Below are 21250 nucleotides of genomic sequence, written 5' to 3' on the forward strand. Positions count from 1 at the left end.
GTTTGTGACGTCAGCGAATACTTATCCTGTAATGCTTTCTTAAAACGTGATTGTTGTTCACATATTAACACATGTGAATACAACTAGATATAGGCTCCCTATCTGAGCTTCTTATGTAATGTTTGGAGGATTCCATTCGTAGAGTAAGAGGCGACTAAATAGAGCGGTGCTTCGGATGAGACTGTAAGTCCGAAACTCCGTGTCACAGCAGGTGTGGCACGATAAAGATCCCCCTGTTCAAAGGTCGTAAGCGTCGAGTATAGGCCTAGAGTTTTGCATCCCTTCATCGACAATAGTGACGTGTCCATTTGAGTGCATTATTATTGAGAGGGCCGTTAAAAAGGATACAATCAAACAATCTTCCGTAGGGGGAACCGTAACTTTTAATACTGGGAATCAAATTAGAAAAATATATTCATATGTCCCTTTAATCTCGGCTGAGATTCGGCTTGACTGGATATTTGGATTGACGCCTTCACCGAATCTCGGAGCAGTCCTTCATAATTCATGTCTGGAAATTTACTTCCAGTTTTGGTCGGTTCCAGCAATTAATGTGCACTTAGGTGACACCGCTGTTCGCTTCAGATAAGTGATTTAACTGTAAAACTAACTCTCTATCACTATCACTTTTACGTTGCTTACCGTCTAGGTATGAAAATACCAAATTGAAAATAGTCACTAAATTTTCCAGATATCAATTAATCGATGAAGGCGTCAGTCCAAATATTCAGCCAAGCCGAATCTCAACCGCGATTAATGTCCCTCCCATCCAACACCAAATACTTTCATGTGAAAGGTGAAAATAACGAACAGTGATCAATCTCATAAATCCATAACCAATACAAAATAGATAGTTGAGCAAACACGGATCCCTTGAAATACCAGAGGTAGGATCAGGTGCCTGGGAGGAATAAGCACTTATATACTTCATACATACACGACTATGTTTTGAATATATTTATATACACACCTATATTTCTTTTTAAGATTTTTAACTTGATAGATTGACTTTGATAATGGATATACATTTACACAAGGCTTTATGTTAACCTCTGCTGTGACCATGGCTGTGTTATTCCCCTGTAACTATCTGTCTTCCCGACTCTGTGCAATGGACAAAATCCTAATGAAAAGGTAAAATGTGATTGTCACAAGATAAATTCATTTGTTATTGAAATTTCCCGCCAAGGAATTAATGAGAGGGATGTTGCTCGCTTGAAACAGGAAACTGTGAATATGTTGAATAAAAATATGTCGTCACCAAACAAACATCATTTCCTGTCATTCATCTCTATCAATTCTTACAGTGTATCAGCGGGAGGTCTGTAGCTCTCAGGGAAAATATTGAGACAGACCAGAGAGCTACAGATCCACCCCTACAGAGAAATATGCACATGGTGGAAGCCTGATATTGTTGAATTCCTGCATTGCCGTCTAAACAAATTTACATCAAAAAGTTTATTGCGTATTTTTTCACTATACTTGTGTCTAAACTTGCCTTCAAATATTCATTAAAACACAAGCGACCCGAAAACTTTCAGCTTCAAATGATTTCGTTTCTTGACGTAGCCAAGCTTGATTGAAAGTCAGTTGTAACTCCTTTAATATATTGTATGTACATGAATATTCATAATACCCGATTCAAGGTATGTATTCGGTAATCAATTATCATCAACATGAACATTTAATACTAGTGAAAATGCATACTTTCCCTCGACGTAAAATACGTTCTCTGGTATTGATAATATGAAAGCCTAGATAATCCCTTATACTCCATTTCAATAACGAAGTGTGAAAACGTAGTGGCGGGGATGGAGACCAACTTATTGAAAGTCAAGATTTAGTTCAATATTTAAATTTATATAAACAATTATTTTTAACCGAACTCGGATAATTGTATCCAAACTATTTGACTGAAGTATTAGTGGAGATATTAGTACAGGCATTCGAGTATGGAAATGAACGGGTTTGATACAATAATCTACAAGGTTTCAATTAGCTGACTTCCTAACACGGATACGTCAACAAATGGAATCATTTGAAGGTGAGGATTTTGGGGTCACATGGGGCTTTAATGAATGTTTGAACGCAAGAATAATGGTGATGCGCATAAATGTAGATTTGTTCATATTAAATGTACAGAACTTGGCTAGAGATTCTGGGAGCCCAGGTTCGAATCCCAGACAAGTCGGTTTCATCTTCTCCCTTACATATACATATGGTGCCGCAGTCCAGATGCCTGCCAGGGGATAAAGATTCTGGTTTGATGGAGTTCTAAGGAGGGGAAAGTGGAGTTCAAACCGGCGTTGAACAGATACATGTAGATCAGTTGACAAGCACCTGACTAGAGATTCAGGGGCCGAGGTTTGAATCCCGGTCTGGTCCGTTGCATTTTCTCCCCTCTGTTACATTTGAAAAATGAGTGCAGCATAACGTTATTCACATTAGTGACACACGATCCCTGTAAATACTACGATATTCCATTATCCATATAACGTTATTCACATTAGTGACACACGATCCCTGTAAATACTACGATATTCCATTATCCATATAACGTTATTCACATTAGTGACACACGATCCCTGTAAATACTACGATATTCCATTATCCATATAACGTTATTCACATTAGTGACACACGATCCCTGTAAATACTACGATATTCCATTATCCATATCACGTTATTCACATTAGTGACACACAACCCCTGTAAATACTACGATATTCCATTATCCATATCACGTTATTCACATTAGTGACACACGATCCCTGTAAATACTACGATATTCCATTATCCATATAACGTTATTCACATTAGTGACACACGATCCCTGTAAATACTACGATATTCCATTATCCATATCACGTTATTCACATTGGTGACCCACAACCCCTGTAAATACTACGATATTCCATTATCCATACTACGATCAAAGTGTGGCCCGAGTGTTACTGCGCACAGGTGTTTGTGGACAGGACTTCCGGTACCCCCTTCTTTTATTTTTACATTTTTGAAAACGGTTTCTATGCGAGATTTGTGTATTCCATTAAAATAGATAGACTCTGAAGTTACATATTTTATCAAAAATACGTCCGAAATACCCAAGAAATTGAACATTTAAAAATAAAAGAAGGGGGGGGGGGGTACCGGAAGTTCTGTCCACAAGCACCTGTGTTACTGCGACGACGTGCACATGTTTACAGACTGCAGTGATTCACATATACTGTACCCTATAAAGAGTGAGGAACAAAGGAGTGGATCTATGACTAAATATGGTAAATAAGATATGGGCGGAGCTGTCTCTAAATATACTAAATCATAATGGGGAGGGTCCGTCGTAAGTTACAATGTGTGGTGGATAAGAGAAGCGGATTCGTGATTACACTGATATGGGTAATACAATTACTAGAGGATGACAAGAAATCGCTATAGGTTGGGTTTGTTCCCCTTTTCCGTAGCCAAATAGAACAATAACACTGTACAAAAGCTACAGTGTTAGACAGTGACGTCAAAGACGATGTTTTCTGAATATTTTAGATAGTTCGCTTTTTTCTAAATCATGAGGAATGCCGAAAAGTCAACTGAATTTTAACCCCTGTAACAATCACTTTGTAATCTTTCACTCCTTCATGAATAATAATAAACAAATCTAGTGGGTCTAAACATAAAGGGCAGTCTTCAAATGAATATAGTGCTTTCCCTGTTAAAAAATCACATGACATTATTTATTCGGTCATCGTAAATTGTGTTGGAATAGTGTTGTTTTTATTAAGGTAGTACTCTACATCGCCATAATGGCGGACTTCCTTTAAAAAAATGGATGAAAAAATCGATATCAGCAATATTTGACCTTTTCCTTTTCCATATAAATACCAAGCCGAGTAGCTCAGTAGGTTAGAATAGCGGCTGCTGAACTGTAGATCGCAGGTTCGAGTCCAGCAGGCGTTTTAATTGTTTTTCAGATTACCTTCTACTAAAACTGTATTTTTGACAAAATAAAGTAAATTTGAAAATTTTCAACTTCAAAATATTGTTGAACATATCCTCCACTTTTCATCTACATCAAATTTCCCTGGTGCAGCATATCTCCTTAAATGGAAATTATGCATAATTTTCACTAAATATATATTCTGCATAAGTGATCGATATTTTTTTCAATGTATATCATTTATTCGTGGTGATACTACTAATGCATAAACATATCTAAAACTTTAACTTATCAAAAACACATTCAGTCATACATGTAGATACCGCCTCTGATAAAATTAGAAATCCGTACAAATGTTACTCACCATTATTCAAATATTTATTTCCAGCTGAATACTGAAATTATATACATGTAGACCCTGAACATACGTTTTCTTTAAACACTAAATTATGTAATGATGTACTGAATATATGTCATAAGTCTCCCCCCCCCCCCCCCCGACCTTTTCTTGAGTTTGGGACCGAAACTTTAGGAGCGTTTAGGTTCTTTATTTTGTCATCAAATGCCTCGAAGAAAAATACCATAAATATCTGAGCTTGTATATGTTGAAAATTATCTATGGACAGACATTGATTATCTATTTCCTTTTTTTTTTTTAGCACATGCGATGCCGTGAAAATATATGAACAGTAATTTTTTTTAAAGTTAATTATGATACAAGTAAAATAGTGAAATGAGTAAGACTTTATATACTGCTCATTGAAGATTTTAATTTTCACTATACATATTGTAGTGATAGTACATGACAATGAAGTAGTGTTGATGTTCCTAAAACAACGGACAATGACATCCAAATCACGTGACATCCACTTTTGTATTCAGAGCGAGCTATTCCAGATAGGTTAATGAGTTCAAACTGCAGGAGTCTGTAACGGTTGTTGCTTCTTCTGTTTTTTAAATCGAGAATATGGGATACAATTATCGCCGTCCAAAATTAATAAGATTTTGGTACGTGTAGATGATGAAACTGTGCCTCCTTCTGCCCATCTATTTTCAGTAAAACTATGATCGAATGCCTTTGAGAATTTCAGCTCAGAAGGAAACCCCAACTCAGAGTTATGGCATGTCAAACGTTGCAATATTTGATCTTTTCCATTTGTATTGTATAATTTTCCATTTGTATTCTATATTTTCCATTTGCATTGCATAATTTTCCATTTGCATTGTATAATTTCCATTTGTATTGTATAATTTTCCATTTGTATTCTATATTTTCCATTTGCATTGCATAATTTTCCATTTGCATTGTATAATTTCCATTTGTATTGTATAATTTTCCATTTGTATTCTATATTTTCCATTTGTATTGTATAATTTTCTATTTCTATTCTATATTTTCCATTTGTATTGTATAATTTTCTATTTGTATTGTATAATTTCTATTTGTATTGTATAATTTTATATTTGTATTCTATATTTTCCATTTGCATTAGTAGTATAAGGCGTCCCGATAGGGGGTTCAACTGAGTGCACTTTTTATGCACATGAGGTCAAGTAAGGGCGTTTTTGATTGGTCAAGCGGTGTCGGGGTCAACGGAGTGCACTAGGACGGGGTCAACCCCAGCAGGGGTTGTAGAGCGGGTGAATAGACTGGGCTATGGCTCTAATTTTAGCATGCTTTCGCTTTGAGTTCCTGGAAAAGCTATTTTTCTGAAAATCCAGTGAAATCCTGTGTATTTCTATGTATTCCTGTGTATTAAATCCTGTGTATTAAATCTAAAAGAATAACACAAGGTTTTAAGTTGACATGTTTATTAAAGAACAATGGTACAAGCATAGAACAATGCAAAACAATTCAATAAACATAAAAACAGTTCAATAAGCATAACAGTTCAAGCACAGTCCATTACTTTCTGCTGAGTTTCTTCTTCTTTTTTGGCCGTTCTTCAGTAGGTGCGGGCGGATTCCACATCTCTAACGGTGTGTATTCTCTCTTCACAGGGGGTTTTGAGCCAGGTACGGGTCCAATCATCGCATCTATCTCCGCTTGTTCTTCTGGACACTCACTAATCCAGTGTCCTATTTTTCCGCATTTGAAGCAAGGATCCTTTTGTTTGGTTTTCTTGCTGGTCTGTTGAGAATCTGCCGACCACGATTTCTTACTGGTCTGCGGATAATCTGTTTTCTGTGGGCAATCCGGCGACCAATGTCCTGTTTCTCCACACGTGTAGCACGGGTTAGCAGTGTAATCTGGAGTGTATTCCTTCCTAGGTTTTTTAGAAGTCAGGTCTTCCAGCTTCTTCAGTAGGATTGTGGTATGATTTCCAATCTCATTACTCAGCACATTAATGCGGTTAACGATCCCGTCTAGTGTCGTGGTAATGATGGCGAAATCGGTCCTGCTCATGGGGGAATCTTCTCCGCCGAAGGGGGGTTTATCGTATAAGCCCATCTCCAGTCCCGTAGCGTCCTGTGAATCGGGAAAATAGAAGCCTAATCCCGGGTCTGTCGGATTCTGGCTAGGGAGGTAATCCGAGGTCTGGGCCATCTTCACTTGTCGAGCAACGTGGTCTGAAGGCGTGAGATTGAAGCTCGTGGTCTGGTTCGAGGTCTGGGCCATCTTCTTCTCTTCTCTTCTTCTTTGAGCAACGTAGTCTGGAGACGTGAGCAAGAAGTTCGAGGTCTTCCCCAGTTCAGTCTTCTGATCGTCACTCTTAGCTTTCTTCAGTTCAATGTAGTCTTTCTGTGGCCCCATCTCCTTCTGTACCAGCTGATCTATTTTCTTCTGAGCTTTGTCCACAAATTCTAGTTGTTTCTGAGCCATGTCTTCTGGAAGGTGATTGAAGATCGAATGAGGACTGACACAGGGGCTCCGCTTTTATAGCCAGCAAAATGTCTAGACTATTCTGTCTCGTGAGGGGCACGTGGGGAGCACGTGGTTGCATCATCTTTTTCTGGAAAAACCGGTTTCAGCTAGAACATCGCGCGACCAGCGCGTGCTAGTGCACTAATTGAACTTGAAAAGCCGGTTTCTCGCGACCAGCGCGTGCTAGTGCCCATTGGTACACATTGACTTTAGTGGAATGGAACTTATATTGGTGTTTAAAGTAGCCCTAAAAAGGGCTGTGCATGAAGTTTTTATTTTTAAAAATGGCCGGCTTCATACGCAGGTTCTTCTATATACACGTGTAAGTCATGATCTTCGGATATAATGTGTTGTACTAATTGTCGAGCTCTTCTCCCGGGGAAACGTATCTCTTCGACGGTTTCCCACATCCAGTGTGCATCCCAAAACAATACCCATACACTTCTCCGGTAACGTGGTTTCTCCAGTCGAATAAATCCCGATACTTTTTGAGTGCCGTTCAATAACGTGTAAAACTGGTAAATCATGTACTGTATGAGGGGGGAATTTTTCAGGTACATGTCACTTAAACGCAGGTAAATATCCTCCACTGTTTCATGTGACTGCAATACATAGTCAAAACACCAATTTTTAGATCGGCCCCAGCGTAATCGATGGCGACATCTCTGTACTAAATTGTCCCAGATCTCCATCTCGTCTACATAATCTTCTACTATGGTTAAATTCTCCACTGGTTGTATTCCCTGGCCGCGGCGTCTCGCTCTTAAAATTCTCCGTGTATCCATGACTGAAGGTCAGACAAGAATGACTGTAGAAAAACCACCTGACGTACAGGTGTTTGATCACGTGGTGCAGGTGTTTGATCACGTGATGCATAACCTTTACCTATAAATACAGGTGTTTTCTGAACGTTCGTTATTTACTATGGGCGGCAGTGCTACTACGAGAATAAATGGATATAGCTATGTACTACAATGTATGAACGTGGCCTTACATAATCCTCACATTCAAAATGCTCGTCAATTTGTACAACAGATGTCACCGGAGGTCAGAAATGTACATAGTTTTCAACGGATTGCTGATTCATTAGCGGAGAATACCAATACGGGACGTTTACTCATGATTTATTTGTATGCTGAGGAATTGAAACAGAATCTTCCAGACCAGATGAGTGACATTGATCGGATCTTACGCGATTGTCTACAAAAAGGATTCGTGGAACTGATTCGTATGAAAGGAATGGCTGCCCTGTTATAAAACAAGAACGTTTTAGAATTTTTTCATTTTGATCATCATGGCTGAATTGACCAACAACGTTCTTACTGCTGTATTACAGCATTTCGAGGACTACAAAGAATCGGTGAACAACGCTCGTAGCGCTGCATTACAGTGTATCAAGGACTGGAAAGAAAAACACCCGTTGAGATATAAATTCGCCATGAAGTTGTTGATCTTTTGGGAATTTCCTATGACCTTATATGAATATTCCAGCGTTTGCAAGCATATAGCCGACAACCTGAACAGAGAGTCTGGATTGATCATGATTTATACCATGGACCAAGAATTTAGACGACGGGAACCTGAGAAGACTGGGGCGATTGTAGCGATTACCGATCACTGGTTGGAAAAGGTGTATAAAAAAACCTAACCGTTTTCTTTTCCTTTATTCCTGGAGGATGGCCAGCAGTGACAACATCGCAGAAAAAGCGCATAACCATGCATTAGAATGGGTGGAGAAAATGCAAGACGATACGGTGTTTCAAGCGGTTAAAAATTATCTGATAGCGGGGGTGTTTCCAATGACTCTGGACGAATATACAGATCTACGGAACCATGTGTACATCAATCTCTATAACGATGCGGGATTGATGTTAATTTATGTCGCGGGGGAGGAATTCAAGAAACGCATGCCTGAAAAAACCGCCGAGATTGAAAGTATCACCAAGGACTGGCTTCGAGAAGTATACATAAAGTGTGAAGAACTTAATTCATTTCATTGATGAAATCATGAGTGCTAGGGATAACATCGAAAAAACATTTGTCCTACAGTGTATTGAGGAAATAGAAAACTTGCCAGATTTTCAAAAATTGAAATCCTGTCTTCGTGCGTTATTATTTCCAATCACTTTAGACGAATATTGGTGGATATGCAGACATTTGATCGAGAACCGTATCAACACCGAGGCATTAGTGTTGATTCATTTAGTAGCCGAGGAATTAAAGAGAACAAAGCCGCACATCAGTGGGGTGATCGAGACCCTTCGAGGACGGTATCTTCATCACATGTACAACAAAATACAAGAAAATGTGTGACTTTTAATCTGGATCATAATGAAGTGTATCTGTTACCCGAAGAAGACCGGACAAGTATCTGGATGACTGTAGCTGCTGATCGATATCGATTTCAACGCAGGATTCGAGAAATGGAAAAATTGTTGGACCCTATTTTAAAAAGACATGTGCATTGGTGTTGTGTGTGGGAGTTATGTATTTGAAATATGTGACATGAATAAAATTGTTTACACGAAAGCTGTGTTTGGTTGAGTCTCTCAGAGAAGGGTTTATTTGTTGAGGAATCCAGAAAATCCTAAAGGTAGAGTGAAAATCGCATCAAATAAGGTGTTTTCTATCGAATAGACCTTATGAGATGTTGTTAGGGATGTACATGGTCGAGAAATAAATTTTTAAAGAGGGGGTGAAGAAACATCGAACCTCGACTCGACCTCTTTAACCTCTGTTTCTTTGAAAACTATGTGACGTAGCAAAATAAAAATAAGTTTAACGCATTCGCCGTCTCAGAATCTATCAGATTAAATCTACCATGCACAGATATCGAATGTCTAGAAAAAGACAATGAGAAAAAACTCTCTACTCGAAAGCACAAATCAGCCATTTTGACGGCCGCCATCTTGCCTTCGTCTCCGAAGCGAGGGATGTTTTCGAGGAGGTCCGCGCTTTCCCGATATATACCGGCGCACTCGCCAGTTCGCTTCACTGGTGATCCAGCACAGTTATAGAAGATTTTTGAAGGATTTTAAAGAAGAAAGAAGAATGGCTACAAGAAGAGACCCGCTCTACAATTTCCAGACCTTGCCTGGATTCCGGTACCGGCTCCTAGTGGTGGCTGAGGAACGGGTAGGGGAGAATTGGGTCGTGCGTTCTGAGAACGACCTGAGCACCTTCTCCCCTTTCGACCAGAGTGGGGTCCGTGAGATCATCTGCCGGGTGCGGGCCGAGTATGAAGGGAGGGCACCCCGCCGCCGCACCGCTCGAATCTCCACGGGTACGAGACCGCGCCGACGGGCCCCACAGCCACCCTCACCACCACCACCTTACTCCCCGGCGACGCCTACAACACCACCACCAGCGATCCCATCGGCACCAGTGGAATACAGCCCGGTGCCGATGAGCGACTCACCAGCGTCACCGGTGGAGTATTCACCGCGGTCACCGTCCCCCGCACCACCTCCCAGCCCACGTCAGAGTCCGTCACTGTTGGCCGCAGACACAGCATCACCACCGAGACCAGCAGCCCCTGCAAGACCCCCACCACCTACCATCCGGTTTGCAGGGAGGACTCCACCACCGAGGCCAACCCACGCACCGGTGGCAACTCATCCCCCGAGGAACCACCCTATGACTGTCCCTGGCTGGGCAGATAGGGCGGTTCCCATCTGGTTTAAGTGTCCTGTCTGCTGGCAAGACAGGGTACACTCTGGAATTACGTGTAGGGGATGTGGGCAGCGCCCAGCTTGCTGCTCGTGCGTGGAAGAGTTACAGGAGCGGCGACACACCCGGGGACGGTGCCCGTTATGCCGGTTTACCGGAAGCAGGGAATGAAAAGTCGGTCCTTAGGACCAAACGGCCCTTTTCAGGGCCACCAACTTTTTTGAAAAGACACTTTTTATGGCAAAAATCAAGAAACACACAAGTTTGTTTTAAAAAAGTTTTATTAACACAAGTAATAGCTAGAATAAAGCTATAATAAAGTTACATTTTCTTGACAATGTAAACATGTTTATGATACTGATAAGCAAAGTCACAAATCCATTGTCTATAATGAGCCCAATTGCCTCCGGCTAATCCATGAGGTTTCACCGTTAAACAGTTACATTGTTGTACAATAGCATCCACCCAAGGTAGAGATAATACATCTCCTCGTAGATCCGTCACCGACATGCTGGTTGACAGGTCTCACAGGTACACGTTAACCGGGGTTCTTGACTGTAAGGACAATGTTGAAACAGGTGGGGTTTAAACTTTCTCTGAGTCCAGCGCTCTCTAAACTCCTGACAGATCTCACAGGTACAGTCCTTATGTGCTATTTCTTCTTCAGGGGTGATGGTACAATGCTGCGGACACTTACACTCTAGCCAGGGTTCTCTAGTGTGACCACAAAATTTATAGACAAAGGGATAATACGTCAGCTCTGCCAATCTCTCTATCCACTTCTGTTTGGCCAGGATGTTTTCTTTTTTATAATGAAAACAGCCACAAGTGCTCCAAGGTCCTCGGCAATACCCACACACTAGTACATCATTCTCATCATCCGCGTACCGTTCAAACGACATGATTGAGAAAAATGGTAACAAGTGACCTATTTATATAGTGTTTTTTGAGGAGTCATCAACATGACGTCAGCCATCTAAGGTAGGGGATGTTTTCGAGGACGTCCGCGCTCTCGCCTTTTTAAACCGAGCGCAACGTCAAAATCGGGCATTCCGATTTTTTAAAGGAACCAGAACCATGAGCCGTAGAGTAGGACCAGACCCTACAGTGAATGATTATTGTATCAAATGGGAGGAGGATTGGGAGCAAGAGATTGCCCCGCCGGCCTCACGGGAGGCTCTTCCCCCACCGCCCATGAGCCAGGATCTGCCCCCGCCTGAGGAAAACTGGGACGCAGAGTTAGAAGTGGTGCAACGGCCTCCGGGGAGATTGTTTTTTAAACACGGCTGGTTGCCCGTTTTTGTGTTTGACCACGAGCAACCCCCGGAGGAGCAGAAAAAGAAGAGAAGAAAGAAGAAGAAGAACAGACAGTGAGGGGACCGAGAAGAAAAGAAGAAGAAGAGAAGGAGAAGAAGGAGAAGAGAGAAGAAGAAGAAGAGAAAAGACCAAGAACAGAGAGAGAAAGAAAACAGCCCTTTTCAGGGCTACCCATTCTTTTTGAAAAGACATGGTTGATTACAATGACAAGAATTTTTTTTTTTTTTCCAACGTTTTATTAAACTCCAACTATGAACAATAACAATAACATAGTTTACAATACATTCAGTCTTTGACATTGACAAGTTTGTCCTTGATGGGTTCTCGGTTTACGGAAGGTCTCTTTAAACCAATCCGCCACAAAACGATCGCGTTGTAAGGCCGTGCCTTTCCAGGGAAGTAACCATTCTCGTACGGTGCTTCTATGGCGATGGCGTTGATGTAAAAAATACACACAGTATTGTCCACAGACATCCGTATTCAAATCTTGATAACAATGGGTGTTATGAATCCAAGTCTCTCCGTGGCGTTGAATAAAGTCTTGGATGTCTTTATGGCTGGGGGGTAATCCGTAAGAATCAAAATATTCGACGGTAGGGCTACTCAAATACAAACAGACCCAATGCGCTCCAGGGCGATCGTGAGGGTCTGTATTCACCACGATGGCTTTGTGATGAGGTAACAGCTCAGGTATGACATCTCGAGGATACACACCTGCAAACGCCGGTCCTAAATCTCGTTGTAAAACATCTCTCAATTGCTGAGTATCCATCTCTCTCTTAGTAATCGATGCTGACTTCTCGTTGTTTGTTGATTTCTAGCAGATTGTCGAACACGGCATACACCACACAGTTTAAGGTCCTGGCTACGTTGGCGGCAAATTGCACTTCCACTCTCAAGTTCCCCGTCTGTATGAGATGAAATTTATCCGTCTGGGCTTCTTGATCTTTCGTGAAATCCACACACCAGAGGGTGTAACCGTTTTTATACTCTTCTAGGGTAATGTCCGGAGCCCAGTCCTGACCTAATTTTCCCAAGCCTTTGTACAGACTCAAATACGATCTCAGGTACTGATCGTCGGTGAAATTAGGTTCCAAAGGTCGGGTTTCCATCATTTCTCCATTGATACTGATTTCTAATTTCTTGACTCTCTCATTTTGGAAATGAAAGGGGTTTCTGGTATTATCCCCATTAAAAGCCGCATTGTCCACAAAGCCCAACACGATCAGTTTAGGCATCTGTCCTTGAAACAGATGATCGGTGATTTTAGATTGGGTGCCACTAGGAATGGTGAAGGTTTTCACTTCCACTCGTCTCAATGGATATTTCGCCGTTTGAGTACTCAGTTGCTGATTGATGAGATTAATGATACTCGGCACAGGTTTGACTTTCCTCACCCACAAGATCATACTTTGAATGGCCACTTTCCCACTACTCCCGGCAGCGGTCATCATGTAGAACTGGGGTCGAGCGCGATTGAATCGGAGACGGACATCCAAGCCATTAGGGAGACATTTCTCTTGCTCAAACAAATCCAGATGTAATCGATCCATCAACACGATCTCCTTACTGTCTGTAATCTTCTCGTGACGTTTTCTCAACCCTACATTCTTGGAATCATCCGGATACTCGGGAGTCGGAATGACGGCCGCGATGCTGATTTTGTTATTCACTACTGGAAATTCCACAGGAGTTTGAGCCAGATCTTCTAATTTGACCTCATCCATATGTCCTGCCGTATCTTTTTCCCACAAGCTACAGGCTCTCATCTGGGTTTCCAGAGTCTTGGGTGCATAAGACAACAATTTCTCCAGATACGCTTTGTAGGGATAAGTATCCGTCCCCGGGGTAATGACTTTTCCATTGAGACTGACATCGATTTCACTGAACAAGGAATGGAGAATGTTATTCACGGGGGTGGAGGTCGAATGGCCTCCTGTGAGATTCGTTCCATTGGCTTTCGTGAATTTACAGACCATCTGGAGATAAGTTTGGGATAAATCCAGATATTCATCTCCTTGTCCTTTGATTTCAAATTCAATCGGAGCCGTATCCGAGTTGAGGGTACTGGAAATGGGGTAATATTCCATCCATTTCGAATCTTCTAAAGTGACGTTGGTCGGGGGCACTTTAAACAGTTCTAAACTGCTGGTACCACAAGCGCAAGATTCTCGGTGCATCATATTGGAACGATGTGTTACTCAGCGTGAACTGGGATCAAATGTGTTCTGGTCTCCTTCTCACTCCCTTTTTATAGGGTTCTCAGTCGAAAATATCCAGAGAGCGTTTTGGCTTACCCCTTTTCACTAGCTTCCTACCTCCCTTCCTAGATCGCTTCCTAGGTTGCTTCCTAGGTCTCTTATGAGGCCCTCCCCGAGCTAAGATACGTTGTTTTCTTTTAACAAATCCTTTTCCTTCCTGTATTCCCACCTGTTTTCCCACCTGTTTTCTTTTGAGGGTCGTGGTTCCAGGCTTCCTGAGTATTCCTGTGCGTGCTTTTCTTCCTCGTTTGGATGGGGCTTTTCGAGATCTTCGCCTACGGGCATACCCTGCTGTCTCTTTCAGGGCTTGGGCACCGTGTGTCTTGAGAGCGTCTTTGAGTGATCGTTTATTATCTAACACATCCATCCCTGTTTTAGCAGCAGCCTTTAAGGCACTTTTAGCCCCCGATTTGAGTAAATCGGTGAAAAATCCTTTTCCCTTCTGCTTTTCAGATTCTGGATCATATTCTTCTGTTGGATGGCTTCTACGTCGTCTCCTCCGATAAGAGCGATAAGGGCGGTCGTAATCATAATATCTCTCTTGATAGACAGGACGTTGTTGTTGTTGTTGCTGTTGTGCGGGGGCTCCACCTAATAATCCACTGATCAGGGGACCCGCCACTTTGCTGGCTATTCCCAGCAGGGCTCCAAGCCCGTGACCCTGCTGCCGTATTAAACCTTTATGGTAGTGCATCTTGATGTAAATGAACTTCGTTAGGGGTTACACCCGCTTTTTATACTTTTTACGCCGTCTCTTTCTCTTCTTTCCTTGGCCCGCTTGACCCACAATGGCATTGGCAATCCACGGAATGAGAAACCAGATTCCGTGTCCTTTCTGGCGTCTGACTCCTCGATGGTACTTCATCTTTCAATACACTTTGCGGAAATGAAGTTTGACTAAGGAGCGCCCATTTAAAAACCCCATAGGACGCCCTAAAGAATTCATGATGTGTACCTCAATGGTATCGAAATATTTCTTACTCAGTTTCAAATATTCGGCTCGAATCGGTTCCCAACGGGCTTGTTGTCGATCGTCGTATTGACCCGTACAGGGGACGACTCTCAATAATTTCAATTTGTTGGTGCCCACCACTTGAGGATCCACAATGTCACAATACACATACATGGCTTTCAGATTGTCGTAGACATCCATGGTCGTGTTCCCCAAGTAATTCACGTTGATCCATTTCGTCATGGTTTCATCGCCCAGGATCATTTTGTCACTATCCAGACCTAGCTTGTACGCTAAGGGTATAGGGAAACGAATGCACATGGGGGTGGTTCTCAGTGCTTTCCCATTAAACTGATACTCGACACGATCGTACTCGGGGTGATACACTAAGATCTGGTTGTTCCCCTCGTCGTTAGGATTCCCTAACTCACTCCATACTTTCCACAGGGTTCTCCTTAAGGCTGCGTTGATTTCATTGATTAACGCCAAAGGTTGTGTATAAGCTCCGGGTCGGAAGTGAATGCGAATGATATCGAAGGGAAATAAACTATCCCCTCCCGCAAAGAGATGGGACCATGGCGTCAGATCCCAGGGGACCACCACCTCACACCTGGCCATCGTGACTTTACCCATATTCTCTGTCTTAAATCTTTCCCATTTATAAGTGTTGGGATCTTGGACATGTTTCGTATACGGATCTGGAATGAGAACGTCCACATAAGCCTCGCTATCCGATACGTTTTGTAAGTTGGCCGAGTACATCATTTCGGTCAATCCGACTTCCCATGCTCCATCCGTTAAGTCCATGGTGTGTGGCAATAACGTTTTAAATTGAGCAGTCGTATTCGTCGGAAACGATTCCATCGACCCATCACTCAACAGAGTCATGTAAAACCCTTCTCCTCCAGCCATGATGTCTTAAATGAGCCCCTGTCTCTGTTTCCTTCTCTATTTATACACAACACCGTTTTGTTTTTTCACAATTTTTTATTTGAAACAACATACAACATAATGTTAATACACAATTTTACATGTCATTCTTCTTGATCGCGGCCACCACCACCCCACATCAACGCATCCGAGTCTTCCAACTCTAGTGTTCGTCTCGGGACTAAGCGTCGTCGCATCACCAGATAGTGTCGGGTTCCCCAGCAATCGGCTACATCATAACCTTCATTGATCATGTCTTTGAAATGTCGGAGACAGTCCTCGGAATGGTCAAACCAAGGACTCTCATTTAAGGTCCAATCGGATTCGTCTTGTCGTCCCATCAATCCCCAGAAGGCTTTGACTTTCCAGCGAAACTCTTGATACTTGGTCTTCATGATAAAGGCTGACCATCCGTGAGGTATCAGTATACGTTTGTACAAGTACACAGGATGCGTGGACGTTTTGTGTTGTTTACAATGCATCAAACACATCTGCTTATCCGCAAACCATGCCGTTTTCTTTCCCTCTTGTTTCCAGGCGTACTGTGTGTTAGCCATGGTGAACTGATGAATCTGAAGAAGATCGTTCCTGTTTTATACTCGGGCTCGCTAACGTCATTTGTGGACTAGGCATGACGTAGCCCACCAAAGAACTTAAGGTCACCATCCAAAAATCGCGATTGGGATCGCCTAAGGCTAACATGACGACCGAAGTGATAATGATGGTTAAACACAGGAATAATTGTGCAAAATACACAATTTCTGCTCGAGGGACTTTTTCACCCAAGAAAGTCCACTGGTTGGTCATGGCTGAATGAGATCCGCTTGCGGAATCCATGAATCAAAACTGGGAGGATATCCTTTCCAACGCACTTTGACTTCTGAAATGACTTTTTTTCCCACACGCCGCTTTTTATACCCTAAGATTTCTTCCACTTCATAGACATCATCGTCTTTAATCACTTGTTGTAATTCCTTCTCGTAAAACGTTCCTTCTAATTCTTCCCCGTGATCATCTTGAATACGATAGACGTTTCGTCCTGGCACTTTTCTAGAGATGGTAAACAGTTCTTTGGTCCAATTCGGTAAATATCCTTTTTCAAACGTACGTTTGGCTTTACTAATGCGTACACGATCCCCCACTTGCAAGCGACTCGTGGTATCGGCACTCTGTTTTCCATACAAGGTTTTCCATACGGTCAAGACATTCTTGGCATTGACTTGAGCAGGAGCTCGCCGGATACTGCGATGATAGGTATGATTGTAACCATACACCAGATCCCCCAAGACATCGACATACCGTCGTGTTTTATGACGTGTAAAATACCGCCACATGCGTGCTTTCAGCGTGCGTTGAAAACGTTCCACAATACTGGCTTTGGTTTCGGCATTACGGGTCGTAAAGAAATGAATGGATTTGAAGGCTTGACGAAATTCTTTATTGGTAAATTCTTTTCCTTGATCGGACTGAATGCGCACGGGGCGACGTCCCTCTCGAAAAATCCGTCGTAAGCCTCGTATCATTTCTTTCCCCGTTTTCTGTTTTAAAGGCACGACCCAGGCATATTTAGACAGCACGTCAATGGCACATAATAAAAACGTATACCCATTATTGTCTTGTTTCAAGCTGGAGACATCGGCTAAATCTAATTGCCATTGTTCATCCATATCCGTCACTCGTGTTTGTCGTCGCTTGAATTTCCTCCGTATCGGTTTATGCAAGGTATAGGTATCTTGAGCTTTCACCCATTCTCGAATTTGAGACAGGGTAATCTTGTGTCCTAATTGACGCACTTGACGATACAACGCCTGGACTCCCCCATACCCTGTCTTGGGATCGTAATACAGTCGCTGTAAGATCTGTTCTGCTTTCATGGTAGATTTAACCATTTTCCAATTTCACGTGATGTCTTTTTACTGGCCTCCCAGATATTTTTAGGGGTCATCATTCGTCTGGGAGTTTCATAGAACGATTGGTCAAAACCAGAGATTTCTTGAAATCCGCTCTCCTCTTCCTCTAGAGGTCTAGGCGTACTGATTTTCCCTGGTTTGTCCATGGCTTTTATAACATCCCGATTGTTCACATATCCTTTGGGGGCATGAGTCTCTTTTAACGCTTGAGCAAATTCCTCTAATCCCGCGGGGGGATCACGATGTCTTAAGGGTCTTTGTCGTTGGGCTTCGGTCATTAAATCCACAATATTGGAATCGGGAACCCTGCGTCCTCTATAGCTGATTTCTCCTTCTTTATTCCAAGTCACCACTTTGGATTTCTTGAGATGATCGAGTAATAAACCTGCTTTCTTTCGACCCGGTTTATTGACGCTTTTGATAATCTGTTCCTCCAAGTCATCGGATGCTGAGGCGGCTGTGGGTGTTGAGGCGGCACTAGTTGCAGTGGTTGGGGAGGATAGAGTCGCTGGGGTGGGATGTCGAGCTTGTTGTAAATATTGACGATAGCGATGAAGTTGATGACCGTACAACCCCACTTTTTCTTTCTCGGTTAAATCATCTCGATGTTCAATCTCGTCCAAATCACTGCGTAAACCAATAGTCGAGGTAAATTCGGGAGGTTTAGGTAATTTGCCTTTTAATTCGTTGAGCATCGCTTCCGGTACCAATACCATTTTTCGACTCATGATTTCTTACAAATCTTGCCACACACAAACGAACCCAATCCTTTTTGGTGGATGAGTATACCTCGTCGTTTTTTCACGGGTTGAGTCCGGACTAAGCGTCTTAAGATGTGTTTCTTTCGACCCAGTTGTCGCTTCTGAGTAGGATTGAGAGGAATCACCCCTTTTAATAGATTGTACACAATCTCACAAATCTTTAAAATGCACTCATTGGAACAATGTTTCAACACCTCTGTCTTTAATTTGCTGGAATAGTGAGGAGCCGCTAACGTCTGCAAGAGCGGTAAATGAGGTCGTAATCGACATTCACACTTCTTCGTATGAGCCATGGTAATGAAGGGTGGGGCACCTTACCCCTCCTTTTTATACCTAGTCCAGGACAACGGCACTCGGATGTTTAGGATCAAAACGCTTGTGATGGACGGTCTCTTCGTGACGATTGCGGTTCTCTCTCGCATTGAAGACCAGAGGGCAAAATTTACATTTATATTTCTTTTGCACCTGAACTGGTGTTGAGGTGGTTAAGGGTTGAAATTTCATGCTTCCAAAGGTATGAGCAAAACTCGGTAGAGCAGTATCACTGGTTCTGGAACTTCCTATAGGCCCATGCATGGGTCGTTCCATTTTCTTTTGAGCTAATCCGGCTTTCAGATTGGCTAACGTTTTAGTGGCCTTGGGGGGAGTGGCCTTGGGAAACGGCATCTTCACAATGAGAGGGGTTTTCTTTGGAGCCCAATTGGGAAACGGATTCTTCATCCTGAGAGGTGTCTTCTTAGGGGATTTCTTAGGGGACTTCTTAGGTGTCTTCTTAGGTAAGCGAATAATGAGTTTAGGAATTCTCTGAGGTGATTTTTTAGCTTTCTTAGCCCGTGGTTTCTTGGTTTTCTTGGGTTGTCCCCCACGGGGCTTACGGCCTGTTTCCCATTTGAATAAATGACGGATAATGGTCCCTCCTAAGAATCCGGCACCTCCTCGTTTCAAAATGGCTTTTTTACGCTCTTCTTCATTGGACTTCTTATCGGCAATGACACTCAAGTCTTGGCGATGGGATTGAATGAACCGCTGAGTGATTTTATTGCCTGGTAAGACGCCTCGCAATAAATTTCGAGCGCCCATCGCAAACCAGTTGAGTAAGGCTCTACGTCCTAATTCAATGAGATGGCTCCGTTGAACGGGATCCCGTTCCCGTTGTAAACGGCGTAACGTTTTGACTAATTTACTCTTCGCGGAAGGTCTACCCATGATGAAGACTGTCTTTCGAATGATACACCTGCCCATGATGTGACATTATTTATACTCTCGGGGGCATGTGCACAGCCAAGTTGGTAAAGAGTTGACTTCTTAATCTTAAATCGTCCGACGTCTGAGGACTCAAGTCCACTAGTAAATACCCGTGAGGTACACGGGTGGCGTCCTCATAGGCTGGAAGTAAATGCGGCATTTGTAATTGCCGACTTAACACCCCAATCTGAGATTTATCTCGAGGATTTTTAAACAGCACAAGATAGTGAGCATTCAGACTGATGGTACGATGTTGTACTGCTCGATCAAACAGATTTTGTGTGATATAAATGACACTGGTATTGCGATGATGCGCTTTGCGCGTAAACCAGTCGACAATCGATTCGATGGCTTTACCTCCCATCATATCATCAAAAATGAGTAGATGACGCGTACTGAGATCCGCCACTATCTGCTCATCGTCTTGAGGTATATTGCGGATAAAAGTGACCTTGTCCTGTAAGGATTCGTACGCGGACTGCCATTCTCGATAACACCATACTATCTTTTCGGGAGGCGGTGCAATCCACTGTGTATTTTGCACCAGTTGCTTGACAAATTCTGTTTTACCCAATTTAGAGGGTCCAGCCACCACCATGGTAAATTCATGTTTCAACTGAAAAGGTTCAAGTGTCTCGTAGGTATACATCTTGATAAATGACACAAGTTCATGGGATCATACATATTTATTAACAAATAAAAATACGTACAGCTTGCTCAACACTATGTCTACAAATAGGACATTGTTTCAGTCCCGTAGCACATATAGCACAAGTACATAAATGACCACAAGGTAAAAAAGCTATTCTCAAGTCTCGTTCTAAACAAATGTGACATTTCTGGGTACACATTGGATTCCCTGCCGCGTCTAAGGGTAAACCTTCCCAATCGCAACCAGTGTCTTTAGCGCGGGCATAGGCATTGAAGGCTTGTCGTACCCATTGTTTACCCTTATTACACTTCAGGTAAGGACAGTGAGGATACCAATAAGCATGTTGTATCCAAGGATTGTCGACAGCTCCCCAATGGTGAAGTCCAAAGTTGCAATAAAAACAGCACGTGTTATCCCCGTACCCTTTGTAAAAGTATCCCGCTTCTGCAATGGTAGGTAATAGGTTCTGCAAGTGTTCGGGAGCATTTTCAAACGACGCTACTCGATCTGACAGTAGAGCATAACGTGGTGTACCCGGGTTATGTAGTGATTCGTAGTCCGTCATTTTGCCGACTGATGGTTTTCTCTAGCATGTCCTTTTTAATACCCGTAAGGCAGCGTGTCATAGTCATGAATACGATGACGTTTATCATACACCATGCGGTATTTCTTCACCAGAGGAATGGTTCGCACATCATGTTGGCGGGTTCGTTGAATAAAGTGCGGATAGCTGACATGGACTTCTTCTTCTTCTCC

The 21250-nt window shown here is 42.5% G+C and overlaps 3 protein-coding genes across 3 annotated transcripts; 1 reads left to right on the top strand and 2 right to left on the bottom strand.

Moving 5' to 3' along the window:
* Positions 1–9848: 9848 nt before the first annotated feature.
* Positions 9849–10637, top strand: LOC130053681 (uncharacterized). Its single transcript, XM_056161077.1, has one exon. The coding sequence runs from the start codon at positions 9849–9851 to the stop codon at positions 10635–10637; it is 789 nt and encodes a 262-aa protein (XP_056017052.1).
* Positions 10638–12562: 1925 nt separating this feature from the next.
* LOC130053682 (uncharacterized protein F54H12.2-like) lies at positions 12563–13966 on the bottom strand. Its single transcript, XM_056161078.1, has 2 exons — positions 12932–13966; positions 12563–12802 (listed from the first exon to the last, which is right to left on the bottom strand). Exons 1-2 carry the CDS (start codon positions 13964–13966, stop codon positions 12563–12565), a joined length of 1275 nt encoding a protein of 424 aa, XP_056017053.1.
* A 5886-nt stretch (positions 13967–19852) lies between these two features.
* Positions 19853–21059, bottom strand: LOC130053683 (baculoviral IAP repeat-containing protein 7-B-like). The gene is made up of 3 exons (XM_056161079.1): positions 20781–21059; positions 20239–20458; positions 19853–19983 (listed from the first exon to the last, which is right to left on the bottom strand). Exons 1-3 carry the CDS (start codon positions 21057–21059, stop codon positions 19853–19855), a joined length of 630 nt encoding a protein of 209 aa, XP_056017054.1.
* Between the last annotated feature and the right edge of the window lie 191 nt (positions 21060–21250).

The sequence above is a fragment of the Ostrea edulis genome, chromosome 3 (assembly GCF_947568905.1).
Source record: "Ostrea edulis chromosome 3, xbOstEdul1.1, whole genome shotgun sequence".
In the NCBI taxonomy this organism is placed as follows: Eukaryota; Metazoa; Mollusca; class Bivalvia; order Ostreida; family Ostreidae; genus Ostrea; species Ostrea edulis.